The following is a 21896-nucleotide window of genomic DNA, read 5'->3' as shown; positions in this document are numbered from 1 at the left end:
AAGTTAGTATATGGGGAGGAGTGTGTCTTGCCTCTAGAAATTGAGCTGCCGACTATTCGGTTTGCCATCAATCATTCTTTGAGCGATGAAGATACACTTTTTGAGCGCTTGACGACACTGGCACATTTAGATGAGCTTAAGTTGCAGAGCTTATTGCACCAAGAAATGGCGAAGCACCGAATGAAGCAGCTACACGACCTCAAAGCCAAGAAATACACCTTCAAGAAAGGACAGCTTGTTCTGTATTATGACGCACGACGTGAATTATTCCCAGGCAAGCTAGAACCCAAATGGGATGGGCCCTATAGGATCGTTAGGATAGGAAAGAATAAATCTACAGTATTGTTAGCTGACCTTGAGGGGATAGAATTCAAAAATAAGGTTAATCTTAATAAGATTAAACCTTATTACTTGTGATTGTACTAATGCTATGGCTGCCTTGCAGGTCTAGGCAAGATCGATCAAACATCTGCAAGGAAATCGTGATAGAGGTTGATGGGTCGTCTGATCCCTTATTTAGAACACCCATATTTGGAACAGAGGTATCATCAGGGAAAGCTCATTTGGTGGAGCAAAGGATACAAGGTGATTGAGCAAGAAGGCGGGACATTTATTTGGGAGATCAAGGTCTTCTGCCATCACTGCCTACAAATTTTGACGAGCATCCTTGTTGAATTCAATGATGATGGTGGGATGGAGCCTACAGTCCACCCGTTGAATATGCTGAATTTCAATTACCATAATTACGAGTAGAGTTCAGGATGGCGGGATATGTAAACCCTTTATGGATGTACACCTTGTATTTTGATGGGGCATCCAGGGGTCCATGCAAAAAAGGAAGTGTAGGAGTTGTCATCCGAGACCCCCGACGACGCATTGTCATGAAGTTAGCTGCTTATCTCGGGGCGAATTTTACTAATAATATGGCCGAATACAAAGCCCTGATCATGGGTTTGAATATTGCAAAGAAGGGTGGTATCCGCCAGTTGTTGGTGAAAGGGGACTCTCAGTTGGTTTTAAATCAACTCAATGGGACGTACATGGTACGGAACCCCATCCTTTGTATGTACCATCATACTGCCATAGCCCTGCTAGACGAATTCGATAGAGTATCTTTTCAGCTGATTCCACGGAATTGGAATCAGTTTGCCGATTCATTGGCTAATCTTGCGTATGAAGAGGACCTCTTCTTTAATTGTGGCCCTTGTCCCGATATATCTATTGATGGTGAGACAGGACCTGGTCGTTTGTGGGGTATGCTTTCTGAACATGCCCTCTTTGGCAGACGATGGTTGATTTGGGTGATGCAGAGGGTAAGCGAGACTCATCTGCCTTTATTATCTCGGACCCACAGACTGATTCGACAACATGTGATGCGAACACCTCTTGAGATATACGCAGGAGGGATAGGTCATAATCTACTGCACCTAGTTTAGGGCTACAAGCCCTGTTCCCCTGGGAATAGTATGCTTTGCTGTCTATCATAGTTGTTTCCAGGAGGATGTTATGCATAGTATTGTTTTATTTCATTAGGCCAAGAGGGCCGATGCAGTTTTGTAGTGAAGTGTTTGATTTCATTAGGCCAAGAGGGCCATTTCCCTGTCTAGTGCGGGTGCGTTTAATCGGGTTTTTGTTTTAAGTGTTGTGCTGGACAGGTTTCGTGGTTCGTGGAATTTGGTGGAGCCTGGAGGAGCCTTTGCTGCGATGGAAGCCTCTTGTGGCCAATCCAGGTGATATTTCTCCTTTACGAGTACTTTTCTTTCCTGTTCTGTGTGTATCTGTACTTGTCGAGGGGATATATTTTTGTTGGGGACCGGCAACCAAGGCATGAAGTCCCAGGTTTAGGTTGAGTATGTTTGAGGGAGGTCGAAGTAGTCATTGCCTCCTGTAAAGACATTGTCAGGCATTGAAAGACCTGTTTTAGAAGGAAGTCCTAGTGGCCTTGTCCTGCTAGCCTGCTAGGCAGCCGTTCTAGGAGTTCTTGTTAACAGTGAGGCAGTTAGGGAAGCCTACTAGACGATAATACTGATGATGCCAGAAACTCTCTACATCCTAAAAGATGAATATAAATACGAAGGTGTGTAAAAAGGGGTTCTAACCCCTATCAAAGAAAAGAAAAGAAATGAAAATATATAAGCAGTTGATCATTGCCTTGCGAAGGCCTGGTAGGTTCCTGGGGACGAGTCAGACCCGGGGCCGATACCTTGTCTCCCTAGGGGTGGCTTCTTGCTGGATAAATAATACCAAAACAAGGAAGGTTGGAGCGAAAATAAAAGTGAGCGTTAGAAAAGGATTAAGTGTCGCCTTGCGAGGGCTTGGTAGGTTCTTGGGTGCCGAGACAGGTCCTGAGACCGATGCCCTGTTCTCCTTGGGTCACTACGCTCAGCTCCCTCCTTTTTACATGCCCAAGTATGACAATAAAATAAAAACCCTAAAAGAAGACATGTACTGAAGGAAAATACTCTTTGATCAGGCTATAGGAGTCCTCGCCTTGTAGGAGCTCCTAGTGGTGTTGTCTTTAGTTGGTAAGTAGTTCAGACTACCACTTTGGGCAACCTCTTTGGCAGTTCTTTTTAGTTTGGCTGTGTTGGAGCAGTTGGTTAGTGACTCACTTCGGATCTTCTATTAGATGATGCTAGGCCTACTCCTTGTGGATGTTATGCCTTGGTTCTGCCAGGGGTAGGGAGAGCATTGTGCTGTGCTTTATTGCATATTTGGTTTATGTCAGTTTGATGCTCCTTTGGGTGTTTTCTGTGCAGATATGTTCGTGGGTTCGACGGACTGAGTCATCCTATCCCGTGGTCGCCAATGACTGCGAATTTTAGGCATCGAAATGTGCCTAAAAATAGCGGAAAAATGTGGAAAAGCTGGGAAAAATATTTGATCGCGAAGGCGGCGGCTCGATCCAGGACGATTTTAAGCGTCAAGTGCTTGACGGGCGCCCGTGAGACGCTCTGTGAATTTTTGTAATTTTTTCGAGTGCCTGTGGTGGTCACTGAAGATGCCAGGCAGTGCGGGACGCGAAGAGGAAGCCACAAAAATTTTCAGAACGCAGTTCGGAGTTCGCACGCGAGAGTTGGCCCAAAACCGGCCGGCCGGGACCTAATATGGCCAAATATGAAAAGGCATGAAGTAGGGGGGCCATTGGGGGTGCCCTTTGGCTCCCCCCAAAAAAATTTTTTCGTGCCATTCAAGGTAGTGCCATGGCGGCCGCGCGCAAGGAAAAAATGGCCGCCCCCCCCCCCCCCCCCCCCAAATGCCAATTCTACAATGAGAGAGACAGGAAGAGATGAAGACACAGCCCGATTTCTGATTTCTTTCGCCTCCAATCGCTTGTCTTCACGCACGAAATGGCTGCCCGTGGAAGAAGAGGGGAAACCAATCTTTCTCTCTCCTCCCTCTCTCTCCTCTTAAGCCTAGTTCGCGTATGCAAGAAGGAGATGGAGAATGCTTGATGGATGACGGCCCGGATGAAGGGGGATCGCTCCAACACCCATGATGAAGATAATTTACTGATTTCGGGCTGAAGGCATGGCTGGAAATCAGTCTCGGTGTGCGCAATTGAAAACCCGCAACCTGAAAAAAAAACCGGTAATAAGAATTTTATGAAGAAAATGATGGTTTTTATGCAAAATGCTTTGCCAAAATGTGTTCCTATGGAGTATGATTAGAAGATAAATTTGGTTCTTGCTGTTTTCTTGCTGTTCATAAAAGGGAAAAAAAAAATCAGAGAAATATGCATTTTATAGTCGTAAATATTCAAACAATACACGCAAAAGCATAGAAAAATGGGAAAAATGGGATTTTTTGAGCATATAAATGGGGAAAACCGTCGATACACATCAACTAATCTTTCAATTTTGTTGCAAATGAACTAAGGGCCACAGCCCACAAATTGGTTTTCATTTTCAGCAATTTAAAAAAATACAAGAAAATGAAGAAAATGGCGAAAAAATGAAAAAAAAACCTTCGGAAAATAGGGAAAAAATACATTTGGGGCTACGGAAAATATAGAAAAATAGGATTTATGTTTATTGATGTATAGCAAGGTTGGGGCATGAAGTTATGCTTCAGTTCAGCCTTGTTTATATGTTTTAGTGCGTGTTTCCTTCCTTTCTCCACATAAAATAACAAGGAAACCCTAAAAGAAATGAGTGCAACGATGCACTATCAAAACGGGGAAGGGTAGAGTTGTGGAAAAAATGGTTAAATGCCGCTGAGCATGATGAATAATTTGCTGATTTTATATGCATCGCATCTAGGACGGAATAATAATGATAAAAATTAAAACCTAGTAGCACGAAGATCACTTCGGTGCTAGGTGTTGCAGCGACGCACAAAGCGGTTAGAAAGAAAAGCATGAAAGAGATGTTTTGCACTTGCACGCTGCTGGTTTTTTAAAATGTTTGAGCACTAGGCATCCACCTCTTTGCATGATCATTTAGAGGAAATTAAAAGTATCAGAGTCAGCTCCTGGACACGCATAGCAATTGTTTTCAGTAGGCCCTTGACCCACCGTTGAGAGCGTGAGGTTCCTATGCTGTAGGATAGACGAGGGTTATAGGGGACAGCAAGTGAGGAAATGGTACATTCCTGGATACGACTGTTTGGTACCCCGAGTACACTTTTGTGTGAAATGTCTAAATGTTGAGCGACGCATCGAGGGGCCAATCCCCAAGGTGTAGGAGAGTCGCAGAGGGTTGATGGCATTCAGCCGTAGGAGGAACCCCATGTGTATGTGTTTCGAGCCTTTTGGCTATGTGAAAGGGACTCCCTTTGAGGAGTAATATTGGGTTAGGATCAGTTGGACTACAACGTATTACAAACGCAATGTTTAGGAAGGCAGAGATTTTGATAGACGCTCCTGGCCGCGAGGCCGAGGGGTTGTCTTGTGTGTAGTGACGAGGTCCGGCTAGTGCATGAGCCAGTGCCGGCCCGTTTTTAGGTCCATCACTATTTGCATAAGGTTTGGGCATATCCTATAAAGTAGAAATCGGATGTGTTAGCTACCTTTCAATGTTAGCTTACTTTTATTGAGAACCAATCTAGGTATAGGATGAAATTTCTAAGGTCATATAATGGGATTGAATATATGTTTAAAGCATTTGAGCAGTTTTGTGATCAGTGTGATATTCAATATCAATTGATCACCCCTTACATTCCACCCTAGAATGGTATTGCAAAGCGCATAAATAAGACAATTTAAGAGAGTTTTTGTAGAATATGCTTAGCCATATAGGATTACCATTGTATTTTTGGATTGAGGTAGTTACTATTGTTGTACACTTGATAAACATATCCCCATGCACTCCTATTGGTTGTCATGCTGCAGAGGAGGTATGGTTTGGAAAACCTCCATCATATGCTCATTTTTGTATCTTTGGATATGAGGATTTTTTTTCCATTTTCCTAAGGAGAAACACAATAAGCTGGATCCTAAATCAATGAAATGTATCTTTCTTGGTTATGGGGATACAAGTGAGATGGGCTATCGCTTATGGGACCTACAGGCTAGAAAGGTCGTCTATAGCCATGATGTTGTTTTCCATGAAAAGAAAATATGCATAAGCAGCATGAGTAGATAGTTGAGATACGTAGAGTGATATTTTAAGAGGAGCCTCATGTTACTATCTAGCTAGCTAGACAACCTATATCTAATGTTCCAATGCTCCATGAACATGATGTTGGACATGATTTACAGGTCTCACAACTTGTTTTGCAATGGTATATGAGAGGAAAGATGTCAACTTGATCAGTTTCCACCCTCCATGGACTATATTCTAGCAATAGATATTGGTGAGTCTCTTACCTATGATGTGGCCATGTGTAGAGGTGATAGTCACTCTTGGGATAGGGCCACGCAATGAGAGTATGAATCTTTATTAAAAAATCATATATGGGATTTGGCTCCCTTGCCTAATGGAAAGCGTACTTTGCTATGCAAGTGGATGTACAGGTTGAAGAGCACCCTTGTGAAAATACACAAGAGGGAAGAGAGGTGAAACACCCAAGAGCACATATACACAAAAGCAATGGAGGCTTGATAATATAGAGAGATAAATCCAAATTCTTCTTCTTCTTCTTCTTCTTTCTTCTTTCACACAAAAGAACTAAGTCTATAAGATGATAAAAGACCAATATGAAAGTACCACAACCTATGTACATGCACTTACTAAGTGTGAACTTGCTATAGTAAAGAAAAGCTGGCACAATTAATGTGCCATAACCAAGGATGGACTACGTGGGTGTAGTCTAGTTGTAGAATCACTAGTGTATTCTCATGTCCATCACTTAGCACACCACTAAATAATATTGTGCCACATCACCAAGGCACGTAGTGGATGCTAGCTCATGTAGAGTGTGATATCTCAACACTCCCCCTCAAGCTAAATGTGAGCTCGTGAATGTCAAGCATAGTCCTAAAGTGTTGAAGCTTCTTAGCTCTTAAGGCCTTGATGAAAATGTTAGCAACTTGATCCTCTGTACCAAGTCAATATCACTTACCAGAACCCACTTCCAAATGAAATGGCAGTGGACCTCTATGTGTTTAGTTTGCGCATGATACATTGGGTTCCTAACTAATTGAATGCTACTAAGGTTATTACAATAGATGATAACCTTCTTATCCACCTGCATGCAAATCACTAAGTAGCTTGCATAACTAAGATATTTCACATGTTGTAATTGCATCCTAGTGATCATCAAATAGATAAGGTTGTCCACAATCTTCGGATACATAGTGGCATCCTCAATCAAGTCACCCTCATGTGCACTAAGCTTAGCATTAACATTCAAATGTATAGAAATTATCTTGCAATTAGCCATACCATACTTCTTCAACATATCTAATGCATACTGTTTCTGTGACAATCATATACTCTCTAGAGTCCTAACTATCTCTATGCCAAGAAAATAACATAGCTCTCCTAAATCCTTAATCTCAAATTCACTCCTGAGAATGCCTTTCACATTGTCAATCTTTGTCTAACTATCATCCACAATGATCAAATCGTCCACATATATAGCAATGAATACAATACTTGTATCACTCTCACATATATAGAGTGAGTGATCGACATGTGCTCTGTGAAATCTAATGTTGACAAGGTATTTTGTAATCCTGTCATGCTATGCCCTAGGTGCTTACTTCAGTCCATATAAGACCTTACGAAGCCTACATACATAATGTGGATGATTCTCATTCACATAACTAGGTGGCTGCTCCACATAAACTTCCTCTCACAACTCCCCTTGCAAGAAGGCATTCTTAACATCTGTTTGATGCATGATCCAACCTTTTGATACATCCATTATTATGGCAACCCTTACATTGGCCATTTTACCTAGTGGAGCAAAGGTCTTCTCATAATCAATACCATGAGTATGTGCATACCCTTTGGCAACTAGTCATACCTTATAGTGCCAATAGATCCATCTATCTCATGCTTGACCTTGCAAACCCATTTGCAACCAATAGCTTTCTTGCCTTCAGGTAAGGGCACCAACTCCCACGTGTCATTATCTATAAGTGCAACCATTTCTTCATCCATAGCAGCATGATCCCAATACTAATTACCTACTATATCGTCAAAATAAGTGGGTTCCATATCCCGCACAACCTTAGCCATGTATGCATAGTGATGAGCTACATAGCTATAGTAAGTCAATCACTGGCCATAAGTTCATTAGCATTCACAAACTTTTGCATCTCCATGTGCATTCACACATATTGAGTTGCATGCTCACATGCACCAACCTTTATATGTTCTCACTCACACACATTAAATTGCATGCATACACATGACTTTATCTCTCAAAAGATGCATACACATCTTTCACACATTATGACACATAAAATTTACATGCACCCACATGTGTGTGTGCACATGCGTGTGTGTGTGTGCGTGCTTACATCTATGAAACTACTTGTTGGCATTTGTCTTACAAAGGCTATTAAGCTATAAGTCTTAAAACTTTACAATTGGGTTATATTTACCTGACATGCTAAAGCATTACCCATGAAACCATTCATAGGCACCCATGTGAGAGAAAGACACATACATTATCCACATGTGTTTGTGTGTGTACTGTGTGTTGGGGGGTTTTGGGCCACTCGTGAGGTGGGAGGGGGGGCATGCACACATGTTCTTACATGGAATTTATGTTTATAAACTAATTTGTGAGTGTGTGTTTTTGTGAAATCATGTAAAATTTGAGGGGAAGCATTGAGAGAGAGAGAGAGAGAGAGAGAGAGAGAGAGAGAGAGAGAGAGAGAGAGAGAGAGAGAGAGAGAGAGAGAGAGAGAGAGCCTCATGAGGAAATATAGAAATTTTTACTAAGGTGAGAGGGCTAGTATGGTGGCACCTAACTTGTGCCCTATATGAAATCTTTTGTAGCTTAGCTTTGGGAAAATCCTTTTATGGAGAGGTTCTATCTCTTCATTGGCTTTGGCATGTCTCTAAAAGGGGGGGTGCATTGGGATGGTATAGGGGGCCCTTTATCACCCCCCTTACCCTAAGTTGATGCTTGTAAAGTAACATCCCCAAGTGAAAACCAATTATTCAATAAGTTGAGTTTCAATTCCAAGTCAATGAGAATAAAATTTGGTAGATAGAATGTTTTTCAAGAGAAATAAAAGTAGAGCTCTATTGCTACAAAACTTGAGCAGCTAATCTTGGTACATAGAAAGGAGATGGACCTCGAAGCTTTCACAAATAACTTTTGTTTCCCTTCAAGATTAGATTTCATACATTGACCCCTCAAAGGACTTAAATGGATTTCTCTCACTTTGTAAGATCAAAACAATGATTAGAATTAATTCTAGCATAACTTATTTCTATGCCTTCCATGAGCACTCTCTAAAGCTTTTGTGCAGCATTATGGCTTCTTAGCACCTGAGCATCTTATGCATTATGATTTAGGCATTTCTTGCTTGAGTTCCTCACATGCATGCAAGGTAGATGCCATGTGTTAGTAATGACCATAACTATGGAAAGTAATAAAACATCTTTATGGCTCCAATTGGCCAACCACCATCCTTATCTATCACTCTTTCAATGTCTTATTTAGCCTACATATATATTTTGCATAGCCTACAAAGGACTATCCTTTTGAGTCAACTTGCAATCATAATACATGAAATCACAAACAAACTACCTAACACCAAAAGAAGCACTATTCCCTACCATGGTAGACTGATTTAGATAGAAGATATTCACCCATCGATAAGGACTTTGCTTCTTTTGGGAGTTGGCTTTATGGACCGTGTCTCTGTTTTCTACGAAAAGATTTGTTTGACAGCTTCTTCCTCTGTTGATGTATACCATCTATAACTTCATTGGAGGAGTCTATTAAGACTTTAATAGAGGTGGATTCATTACCTTTTTTACGAGCCATGCAACTTCATTACCACCTTTTTGGGTCCTCTACCCAAGGTCAGGGTTCCCTTGAACCAATCCATTCATGCTCTTACTTCAAAAATCCATGGTCTTCCTAGCAGTAGAGGATATGAGGTCCCATAGGAATTTGGTTTTACCACCAAATAGGTCAGCCAATAGTCTCTTCTACACCAAGGTTGTTTCCACATATAGGAGAATGCCCAAAGGCTTAATATTTCATATTGTATGTTTCTAAAATGCAATTGACTAAGGACATGGCCATGTGAGAAAGCTAGTTCTCAAAATTGATTCAAAGCTAATTAAATAATCACTTTCACATGAAACGAGAACAAAGTAAAAAATTTATTGGTGCAAGTCATCTTTTTCGACATTTTTCTACTATTTTGATTCCCAAAAGATGCATTTTTGTTTAAATTTATGCTTTTCTAAAAGAGAACCAATCCTAGATGGCATTAGATTAGCCTTCCAATGCATTAAATGTGAAATGCACATGCTTTAGACCATAAGATGGATTAGAATAGGATTTGCTATAGCAAGTAGAATTTGGAGTGAGGTTTCAATTTGTTTATCTCACACATAGGACTCAAATGGGTCTTTCATTGACTCACATAATAGTGGTCATGCATATGTCTTCAAGGTGCAATTGGAGTATTTCAAGCAAATTCCCATGGCTTCCTAGGTGAGGGATTAGAGTTTTTGTCACAATGGATGTATTCATTTGAACATTCCTATGAATACATCCATCATGATGTGAAACCGGTGCACAAATCGGATGATGTATGCATACGCAGCGAGTGTCGTAAGGTCCCCAAGAACAAAGAACTCTACTTTAAGCTCAAAATTCGAGAGTATAGACTTCCATGACATGAGGCAAAAAGACCAATTGGGTACAATCTCCCCCCACGCCTTGTGTGAGTGCTTCACAAAGCATGCATTTATAAATTTATTCATCTCAAAGCTAAAAAATAGCCCAATTTTACAATTAGCATGCTTTTGCTTTTGTGTTTACTTTTATTCAAATAAAGAATAAAGCGGTTGGGCGGCCCAAGAGTCGAGCAGTGCCCAAATACAATGTCCAATAATGAATTATTTAAATCGTGCACCCATGTGCATACAAAACAATAGATATATGTCAAGCACTTCAGTAAATAAACGCTCCTAAATAAATATTAGCACCACGCCTTTATTGATAAGATGCGTGCCCATCAAAAATGATAATTTCTTATAAGTAACTTGAATACATACTATCGCCTAGTGCTTCCCAATGCCACCATCGCAGTGCTTCACAATCGTTAGAAAATAATAAAATTAAACCGAAAAAAGTGAATACCTAGCAGTCTTCAACTACAAAATAAATAAATAGGTTAGAACTCTGCCCTAACCTTAATTTAATACGAGTGCGCATTCTAAACTCATAAACGTCCATTAATTTAAATATATATTTTGAGGAATCACATGCTATGGAATCACCCACTTGCACATTAAATTAACGTGACACCCGAAAAGGACAGGCATCCCCATCAACTTTTTGCACAAGAAATCCACCTTGTGTATGAGCCCCGGCAAATAAATATAGTTTTACGAAATCCACCACAAAACCTCATGGAATCCACCGTGGAATATGCCTGCTGGCATCAGAAACCCCTCTCTCAACCTTAAGTTTGGTAATTTGTCTTCATTCATAGCCCATGGACAAATTCAAAGTTCTTTATAGTTATACTCACCTCATGAATTGCAATGAGCAAAGTCAAGGATGGATCTAGTCTCTCAACAATGAAAGCCATGGATAAATAATTGGAATGAGGTTTTCCCAGGACAAAGAGTCTCATTGCTTGTGCGTAGTACACAACATCCTTCCCTTGAAAATCATGCCGTGGGATGATGCAACATTCTCCATTCATGCTGATAAAACTATAACTCACTCATTAAACAACTCCCTAAGTTTGAAAATGTTAATAACATGGGTTTTTATATCATTAAAGTATTATATGCGTGCCAACCTTCCGAATTACAATGAGCAAAGTAAAGGATGGACCTATCTCAATAATGAAACTTATGGAATAAATAGTATTATCATTTAGCCCTTGGTGCACTGAATGCTACAACTACCAATGAATTGGCTTTTCAATTTGAATGGGACTTTTTCTCTAGGACAAAGAGCCTCATTGCTTGATCTCATTCGCATGTATAAAATGGACCCTTATGATCCAAGGGTGCACACTACATGATATCTTTCCCTAGAAAATCATTACTTGATAATCCATGAAGAATATAGGTATAGAAATTTGTAGTCCCTACTTTGGAGTTCAAGATATATGGCTCCATTCTCGTACCTATAAGGGTTGACAATATAATACATATCTTAAAATTAGTACATAATCTTCTGCTCCATATCTTAAAGTGTTGATATCTTCCACCCCAGAGCCACCCCATGTCTTAAAACACATATATTAAAATGTTTATTCTAATCTAATGTAGATCCTCATATTTTAAAGTGTGTCAGTGTGTGTTCTCTATATAAATCCAACATTGAAAACTCCACTATTTCAAATACCCACACACACACACACACAGAGTTTTGCCTATAAAACCAAATTATTACACAAACTCAAATCAAAATACCGAGACTTCATACCCTACATATGAGAGAGAGAGAGAGAGAGAGAGAGAGAGAGAGAGAGAGTGTGTGTGTGTGTCTCATGGATGAGAGAGAGAGAGATAGAGAGAGAGAGAGAGAGGTGTCTCATCCACTACAACCTATTTATCAAAGAGTGAGAGAGAGATAAAGATGTGCTCTCTCTCTCTCTCTCTCTCTCTCTCTCTCTCTCTCTCTCTCTCTCTCTCTAACCAACCAAAAAACTAAGCTACTAACAAAAGTAACTAACCTACTAACCAACCTAATTCATACCTTATATAAGACCAACCAACCAACTAAGCTACTAACAAAACTAACGAACCTACTTCATACCCTATGAGAGAGAGAGAGAGAGTGTGTGTGTGTGTGTCTCTCCATAATCAATCAATCAATTAATTTTTCTCTTCCTCCCCCCTCTCCTTCTCTCCCATACCTGATTAATTAATTAATTAGAACTAATAACATTAATAATAATTAATTAATCTCTCTTTCTCTGCCCCCACACCTGCATCAAGAGAAAGAGAGTCCATAATTAAGCAATAATTAATTAATAACTAATCCATAAAACTAATAATTAGCTAATAATTAATAATTTCTCTCTTTCTCTCTCTCCCTCCCTCTCCCTCTAACTAACTAACCAACTTACTTACAAAACTAATTGACATCAATCAACCCATTAGCAACACAAATAAAACTAACCTACCACCTTACCAAGAACTCACTAACCACTAACAAATGAACAATTAAATAATAATAGTAAATGAACATTCATTCTCTCTCTTTCCCTCTCTCCCCAATCACTAACAAATAAAATAAGCTAACAAATAAGAAACTACTCTCTCTCTCATCACATCTCATAATAATAAAATAAGCAAACTAAAAAACTAACAAACATACTCTCTCTCTCTCTCTCTCTCTCTCTCTCTCTCTCTCTCTCTCTAACTTGAACTAACCTACCCACTAACAAAATGAATACCAACACAAATGAAAGTTGGAAAGGTTACTTAGGTCTCTTTCTCCAACTCACTAACAAAACTAATAAATATTCTTGCATTCTCTCTCTCTCTCTCTCTCTCTCTCTAACTCACTAATAAAACTAATAACAATAAACATACACTTACTAACATATACTTAAGCTTACCAATTAAACTTGCTAGTAAACAATAATATGACAATAAACTAATCATAAACCAAGTAAACATCTCTCTATTTCTTTCCCCAAATAACAACACCAATAAAACTAATCCAAACTAATAAGCCAACAGACATATTATCTCTTTCTCTCTCTCTCTCTCTAACTATAATAATAACATAAATTAATCACAAAAACAACAAAATCAAATCAAAATTACAACCATGTTGAAGGAGAGAGACTACTAACTTGTACAACGACTGCAAAAAACTACTTGAAAGAACAATAGTTCCAAAAAACACTCATCTACTTACAAACATGCAACCAAAACACCAACAAAGAGCAACACCAACCAAAGCTTTAATTTAAATGTGTGTGTGTGTGTGTGTGTGTGTCTCTCTCTCTCTCTCTCTCTCTCGCACCTATTACATGACATCACATCGTGTAATAAATTAAGCCACACCATATCACACAATAAACCAACACCTAATCTAAACTAACTAAACAAAACTACAAACCAACTAATAGTAAAAATCTCCTCGTGATGTGTGGCACATGCCTCTCCATTGAGAGAGAGAGAGAGAGAGAGAGAGAGAGAGAGAGAGAGTTGTTCAGGGAAAAGACCAGCTTGCTTGCAACACTTGCCCCCAAGCTCAAGAAGAAGACCACTAGCCTGCCTGCAACACTTGCTCCCAAGATCACCAGCCCGTCATACCAACTTGCTTGCAACACTATCTTTTAATCGAAACTTTTTGTAAACCTCAACATTTGAAAGGTTCTTAAAGTAAGATTCGCAATTCATTTGACGTAGGATGTTAGAACAATTTATAAAACAAGAAAGAAATGGAGGCGCAGTAACTTGTACGACGTCGCTTGTCCTGTAGAACAAGCGACTATGGTATATCTTCTGCTCGCATGCGAAGGCATGGAGATGCCTCAAGCTATTATTTTCAAAAAGCCAGTCAGCTTGGAAGCAGTCATTCCATCACGACACTAGCCTCCTCCTTCTGCTCAGGTAGACTTCCTGTTTCCTGATCACCCCTCTTAATGATGTGCATTGATAAACTTTTCATCCATCAAGCCAGCTTTCTTGATCATTCAATCACAATAATTAGGCGTGAATAATGTGCATTGGTGAATTTTTAGCCATTTCTTGTCATTGCATGATAATTGCAGTGATAATGTGTATAATGAAATTTTGATTAATTTATTAATAGATTAAATCTAGTTTTCTTGATCAGTTCATAACAATACTTGTATCTAGACAGGTTCTTGCTGGTTGCATCATTATTTCCATGTCCCTATGTACATGAAAAACACACAATTCTAGAAGCAATAGAATGTTCAGGCAACAGATAAATAGGGTACATGTTGTGGGAGTGGTCATTTCAGAAGGTCCCAGGACGTAAAAACCAAGAGGACCCTTCCTTCTTGTGCTGTGCATTGCCATTATAAGCCACTTGCTTTTCTTAATCATGCAGCTGTCGAAGTGATAGGTGTGAAGATCAGAAGAGTATGGAGGATCAATCTGCAAAGGCTGCAATGGAATACCTATCCATGGAGGTGTTGAAAATGATTGTCCAGATCATGGATACACCACCAAGATGCAATCAATCTGCAAGGCTGTAATCAAAGCGCAACTAAAACGTAAAAGCACAGACTAGCTCTCATTAATTAAATCCCATCCCTATTTTGCTTATTTCTTTTTAAACTCTGGATGCAAGGTTTGAACTTACAGCCAATATATCATATTGGGCAACAGTACATATGCATCAGTATGAAGATCATTCATAGTTTTAACTTGGAATGTCTGGAAAGTAAGATGCACACAAGTGATCAAGCATGAGAGGGCTTCTTCCATTGGAATGATTTCAGGTATATGCTTGGCATCATTCATTCCTTAGGCAGCTGTTGGACAAGGTTGTTAAAGAGGACGAGGAACTGCTGAGAGACTTCTGTTCATGCTTTGGAGTTTGGATCCTTCGTTCTCATGAGATTCATTGCCATTACATGCCACCCTCCTTATGAGATTCATTGCCATTAGGTGCCAGCTATGCAGCTCTATTCTTGGTTAAATGGAAAGTCAAACATAAAAAAGTGATTGAATTGCAGAGGATTCGTTCCAATTTCAGGTATATAGCTTGATATTTTTCATCCCCTCAACAACTATTGGGAAGGTGATTGAAGAGGATGAGTAATTTGTTTAGGGAGAGCTCCTTGTGTCTGGGAGCTAGGACCTTTGCTCCTTGTGAGATACATCACCATTAGAGAGAAACTGTCTTTGGGATGGAGTAGCCAACAATACATCTGCATTGTTGGCAACCATACGTATGCATAATTGGGAACAGTATTTGTTGCATTAGCTTGGCATGTCTGGAAAGCGAGACTCATTGCCATTAGAGAGCACCTGTCTTGGGAACAGAGTGGTCAACAATATATCTCTATTGTTGGAAACCATACATATGCATCGTTGGGAACATTATTTGTTGCATTAGCTTAGCATGTCTGGAAAGTGAGATGCAAGGAAGTGGTTGAGCAGCAAAGAACTTCTCTAACAGAGATGATTTCAAGTTTATGGCTTGACATCAACCACTCCTTGAACAGCTGTTGGGGAGGGCAATTAAAGACAAGAAGGAAGCATTGAGAAACTTCCTTTCATGTTTTGGTGCTAGGGACCTTCCTCCTTGTGAGATTCGTTGCCACTACAGGCCACCTGTGTGGCTCTTTTCTCAGTCCCTCCCTGCCAAGGTGATAGGTGAAGCTTAGGAGACCAGGAAGATCAACATGAGAATGCTGTAGTGGAGCACATATGGAGATACAGAAAATGATTGTCCCTGCACACACTGGCAAAGAATGGAATACATGCTCCAAGTGGTGGAATGGACGCTAGAGCACATCAGATTTCTTGTGGACATACTTTGTCAATTGTGTAATGCAGCATGACCCATGCTGTTCCTGCCATGGCTGCTGATCAGACCTGATCTATTGGCATGAACTGGCCATAAGTAGGTGGGAGGGAGGAAGTATAACTGCAGTTCATCATTGGAGGCTGAAGGTGCTGGCTACACCAATGCTAGTGGTGAAATTTTGGGGGGGTGGTATCTTGTAACAGTTGGAACTTGGACACTCACAAGTTTTGAGTGCTATCCACTGCCTTTGTGGTATGATGGTGGTTGTTTTGAATTATTTTCTTTACACACTTGTATCTTGGGAACTTGTTTCTGTATTTCAGACTACTTTTTTCATAAATATTTGTTCTTTGCATGACTACTTTATACTCAAATTAACACAGAATATTCTCTGCTTGTTTTAGAGAAGTGAAAATGGCAGTCAATGTGACACAGCTTTATCGTTGCAGACATAATACAAGTGAAGTTGAAACAGTGTTACCATCTTCATCCGTAAAGGATGCTGTAAGCATGTTTGGGGAAAAAGATGAACAGAAGAAAGTGAAAATGGCAGAGGTATGCAATTTTCTTTTCACATTACTAAAGGCATCAATCCTACTACCCCAAAACTAGCTTTTCTTTGAATGTTGTTTCAAAGCAACAAGTATTATTCTTACAGAAATGTGGAGCTAATGCAGCAGAATCACATCAGGTAATAGAGGAGCTAGCCAAACGGTTCAGGGATGGAGAGAAAGCCAATAAACAGGCTATTGTGGGCTTTGAAAAGATTCAAACTAATGAAACACGGCGACAAGAAGTTGATGCAACTTTGGTCAGATGCGAAGTGACACCACAGGTTCTGGATGGAGAAGCAAAGTATGTTATGTGGGAGATTCCTGTGAAGGTGGCACAGGAGCAACATATGACTGCTGCTACTGAATTACAGTGTACCAAGAAAGAGCTTGCCAAGGAGTCTGGTAATAGGCAAGAAGCAGAAGGTTGTCTTGTTCCAGGAGGAATGAATGGCAACAACAAGATTATGGAAGCAGGATTAGCAGGTATGGTAGGAAATGAAAGATCTTCACCATGCTTTTGTGAGGAGCATGTTATAGCCATGCAAGAACTTGAATTGAAACTGGCGGTTGCAATTGAAGAGTTATTAACGTTACAGCATGATTTAGAAGTTGCTAAAATAGCAGAAGAAAAGGTCACAAACGCAACATCTGAAGCATTTACCAATCTTGGACGGGCAAAGATAGAGCTCGAAGAGACGCACAAGATTGCAGGTGTTGCAAGTGCTTCGTCTTTGGGAACAGTAGATCTTCATAAGGCCTTGGAGAATGCAGCATCTCTTCAAGCTACCATGCAAACACTTGAAACCGATTTGATTCACATGAGAAAAGAGCTTACAGATTTTAGGGAGAGAGAAGCAACTGCAACTGCAGCAGTCATGACTTTGATGACTGAGCTTATCAAGACAAAGTGTGAGCTTAAGGTGGTAAATCCAACAGAGGCAAGATATAACGAAGCTATCAAGGCATTCTTGCAAGCACTGCAACAGCCCAGAGCAGAAGCAGACTCTGTGTCAGAGGCTGGAGCACACAAGGTTGTAAGACAAAAACAGCGTGCTGGTAAGGAACTGCATGAAGGCAGGGATATTTCACACATGAAGGGGGATGACACATATGCTCCAGCATATATGGTTAGGTCAGGTGATCTAAGGATACAAGACACAGTAAGTGCAGTTGAGAGATCTGCAGGGCATGATCTACAGGCAGTAGAAATAGCTGAAGATGCCAATCAAGCTGTGGAAAACCAAGCTAGCCTCTGGAGGTGTAACATGAGCACAGGGTTCGATGATAAGAGAGTAGATATTCAATCCTCACATCTCACTCTCTCCCCTTCAGCTGCACTAGGAGCAGTGGATCAAACATTGACAGAAAGGAAAAGGAAACATCTATTGCATTCACTGAGCACATTCTTGGGGAAAAAGAGTTAATTATCCACCAATAGCTCATCTTCAAGTCCTTTATTTGTCACTGCTTACAACCTTCAGTGTAGGTTTAGGGAGTAGATAAGCTGGCATTTTTTCCCAAGCTAGGTAAGTGACTCCTGAATGCTTGCACTTCATTCAACAAATTCCTTTCTTAGCTCCTAATATGAGGAGTGCCTTATACGCAACTCATTCCATGTAAATTTGAGAAATGTGAGCACAAAAGATGCAATTCACGTCAAGTTTCATCATCCTTCCTACCCTATCCTTAGAGGACAACTTCTTGGCGACTACTTTCTAGACCAGTAAATGTAATTGGGTATAGATATCCCCACAGAATACATTAGAACAGGTCCATATCCAAAGCTTAACATGGAGAGAGAGATGTCCAATCATAGCGAACAACAGTACTTAATAAAAGAAAGGATACTCGGGGAATACAAAAAACAGTACTTAATAAAAGAAAGGATACGCGGGGAATACAAAAAACAGAGATTGCACAAAGAATAATATTGGTATCTTCATTATGATCATTGCTATTAAAGAAATGTGAATACGACAGAGCACATAAGTCTCACTACCAAATCGACAGATCTTGAAAGACATGATTATTCATTGCACCCAAACATTGTGACCATCCATCCGGTGTTTAGCGCATTGTCCTACACCCAACTGTAAATTTAGTTAGCGACTTGGGGTTGCTTTCCAAGTCCTAACAAGCCTCCGCTCCGTGAGCCAGCTCTGGAGTGCGGGTAGTAGTTCCTCCACTTGTTGAGGACTTGCAAGGGGATATCCAACCCATCTTTTTGGAAGTCCTGCCATTTTCTCATGTTGATTGCAGGCTTGGCTTGTGGTGTCCAAGACTTTGCCATACTCTCGTCGGGTTACTATCCACCCAACTCCTTTCTTTAGCTCCCAAATTGAAATTGGTTGCAATTTCCTCCAAGATGAAGTTTTCCTCCCTTTCCCAATTCCACACATCCTTCCACCTTAGCAGGCCTTGGAGCACTATTTTGTTGGCAAGGTTGGGGTTCATGTTAATGGGTGGGACCTCGTCTTCATAGGCTCGAGGGATGATGGTCCACACACATTGAAGAATCGGCTTACCTCCCTTCCTAGGCTTCTCATTCTTCTAGACTAGGTTCTTTGTGACATCTTTCCATCCATTTACAAAGTTTCTAGATGTGTCATAGCCTTTCATGGCTATTTTAGTAGTTAAGGCTAAAATCTTATCTTCCTCTTGGCAGGGCTGCTTAATAGATTATTGCTCTTCTCTTCCATCCTCATTAGATTCTTGGAAGAATATATGTTCACCCTTTTTCCGGAAATCTCAAGCCCAAGCCCTCGATTCTTAGTAGCTTTTGTTATTATACTCCAAGCAGGTAGTGGAGTGCCACTTCTTTAAACCATATCTTCATAAAAAGGATATGAGAACCTTCCCCAACCTCTCTCCTCGCTTGATGTTAAACGCTGTCATAGCGCAACAAACATGGTTGTTGGCAATAATTATTTGTTAATTAGTGTTAGTCTACTTGCAAAAGACAAAGGAATTTTGGAGTGCTTGGTTATCTTCCGCTCTATCTTAGAGTTGTGCCACTCCATCTTTTGCTTTTCTATTATAGCTAGTCTTATAGGGGCACCTAGATACTTGAAACCCCCCAATCCCCCCTGTGATAAACCTGCACTCGTTACGCACTCAACACGGCACAGAAAGGTAACACGATATATGAGCTCAAGGTATACTCTTGTATTATTCAATCCAAAAAGCGGGACAACATAGACACATCCCATGACTACACCCTCGTGACGCCGCACACAAGAGGGTTCCCAACTGGGTATAGGGAATCACATGTAGAGTGGAAACAAGGCAGGACTTTGAGTCACTACTACTCCCTATATAGGTGCAATCGGTAGCAACGGCATGGTATAGCTACAAAGCCCTTACACTCACCCCCGCTTACTAGATTGCTGTTCTCAGCAATCTAAGGGTAGTGTCTTGTTGTTTGACTCATCCGGGGTCTTAACACAGCCTTTACTAGCAAGCTGGTCAGTGTCTGCCGGTCTAATTGGACCGTGGGGTCTTAACACAGTCTATACTATCAGACTGGTCAGTGTCTGCCACACTAGGACTTGGGGGTCTTAACACAGCCTTTTTTAGCAAGCTGGTCACTGCCTACCCATCTAAACTGGACAGTTGGGGGCTTTGTTTCCTGGAGTTATTTGTTGATTGTTACCATGCGGGTCCACCCTCGACTCGATTACATTTGAGGAGTGGGGCATGTTTGGGGTCTATGATTGAGAACCGCCTTGTTTTTGGGTTTTCTTGGAGAGGCTCAAGGGTCGTTGGAAGGGACAGGGGGGTTCTCCTTGAGCCAAAGTGCGAAGGCATCCTTTCTACGTTCGCGGGCCTCTGCTTCTGAGATCCAAGTGGCCTCCTTGAGTGGACGCCCGCGCCACTTGGTGAGGTATTCGGGGAAGCCTCTTTGTTCCCGGCATCGGAGGGATGCTTCGACTTCCAAGGGACCATTGGAATGGAGCATTGGTACGCGTCGTCCCCATTGGTTGTCTGGATAGAACCTGCGCAGAAGACGAGCATGAAATGCATTATGAACACAAACACTGTCTGGCAAGTCCAGTTTGTAGGTGACTTCGTTCAGCACTTGAGTGATTCGGTAGGGTCCATAGTATCGGTGATTGAACTTGGGGGTCATGTTTCTAGGAAGTGACATGTTTTTGGAGCTAACTGGGACCATGTCTCCCTTGGCGAATAGTACAGCCTTTCTCTTCTTGTTTGCTTGTTCTGTCCTGGTGATCTTGCTCTGCTCAAGGCTTCGCTTAGCTGCTGCGTTGCGGTCTCTTCACTTCTTCAAGAATTCTTCTGCATCTTGATCTTCCGCTTTGGCCGCTCTGGATGCTAAGGCGAGTGGGGTAATGACTTCTTTTCCTGTGGCTAACTCGAAGGGGGTGTACCCTGTTGCCGAGTGGATGGATCTGTTATAGTGGAATTCCAAGACATCAAGGTACAAGGCCCAATCTTTCTAGTCCACTCGGGCATAGCTTCGGAGATAATCTTCAATGCCTTGGTTGACTCGCTCTGTTTGTTCATCTGTCTCCGGGTGGAAGGATGATGAGAATCTCAATTGTGTTTCCAGGGTCCTGAAAAGTTCCTTCCACATGTCGCTCATGAATCTTCCATCTCTATCTGATACAATGGCCAATGGTAAGCCATGAAGTTTGAATACATGTGTGAAGAAGAGGTGTGCTACCTCTTTGGCATTTAGTGGTGGTTTGGCTGGGATGAAGTGAGCCTGTTTGGAGAAATAGTCCACCACTACAAACATGATTGTGTACCCATGGGATTCAGGTAGTTCCACAATGAAGTCCATGCTAATGACGTCCCATGGGCGGTTGGGTACCGGTAATGGTTATAGTAGTCCTGCTAGTCTTGTTTGTGGTGCTTTGACCATTTGGCAAGTGGGGCAAGTTTTGATGTAGTCTATCACTTCTTCCTTCATATTCGGCCAAAAGAACTGCTTCCTAAGAGCCTCCAAGGTTTTGCTTTGCCCTTTGTGGCCTCCAATCTTGCCATCATGTATCTCATGCAGGATGAGGTTCTTCAACTCCATATTGTTGGGGATATACAATCTCTTGCCTAAAAATAGGATACCCTCCTCTAAGGTATACATTCCATGGGGGGTCTTCTCTGTCTCCACATCCTTGATTATCTTGTGCATTTCTTGGTCCTGCTCAAGGGCCTCTTTGACGGGTTCTATGAAGTTGCTGCTGACCACACTGACAGCTTTTAGGTCAGCTTTCCGGCTCAAGGCATCTGCTATCTTGTTAGTGGAGC

At 41.0% G+C, this 21896-nt stretch overlaps 1 protein-coding gene across 6 annotated transcripts; it reads left to right on the top strand.

The window, feature by feature from the left end:
* Positions 1 to 14048: 14048 nt before the first annotated feature.
* LOC148039832 (uncharacterized) lies at positions 14049 to 18919 on the top strand. Of its 6 annotated transcripts, none has more exons than XM_087665735.1 (4): positions 14049 to 14180; positions 14647 to 14812; positions 16484 to 16629; positions 16733 to 18919. In XM_087665735.1, exons 2-4 carry the CDS (start codon positions 14770 to 14772, stop codon positions 18050 to 18052), a joined length of 1509 nt encoding a protein of 502 aa, XP_087521861.1. In that variant the 5' UTR covers positions 14049 to 14180; positions 14647 to 14769; the 3' UTR covers positions 18053 to 18919. The 6 variants fall into 6 exon arrangements, with proteins under 6 accessions (XP_087521861.1, XP_087521874.1, XP_087521869.1 ...); XM_087665748.1 differs by having other exon boundaries at positions 16766 to 18917; XM_087665743.1 differs by lacking the exon at positions 14049 to 14180 and having other exon boundaries at positions 14347 to 14812.
* The last annotated feature ends 2977 nt before the right edge of the window (positions 18920 to 21896 follow it).

This window comes from Lygodium microphyllum, chromosome 2, assembly GCF_053477565.2.
Source record: "Lygodium microphyllum isolate KBCC chromosome 2, Lygodium_microphyllum_v1.1.10, whole genome shotgun sequence".
In the NCBI taxonomy this organism is placed as follows: domain Eukaryota; kingdom Viridiplantae; phylum Streptophyta; class Polypodiopsida; order Schizaeales; family Lygodiaceae; genus Lygodium; species Lygodium microphyllum.
This window is presented reverse-complemented; position numbering and strand designations above follow the sequence as displayed.

Coding starts and splice junctions, on each gene's coding strand:
- LOC148039832 (XM_087665735.1), top strand. CDS start 14,770: ATGCAATCAATCTGCAAGGCTGTAATCAAAGCGCAACTAAAAC. Junction 14,813..16,483: donor AATCAAAGCGCAACTAAAAC/GTAAAAGCACAG, acceptor GTTTTAGAGAAG/TGAAAATGGCAGTCAATGTG. Junction 16,630..16,732: donor AGAAAGTGAAAATGGCAGAG/GTATGCAATTTT, acceptor TTATTCTTACAG/AAATGTGGAGCTAATGCAGC.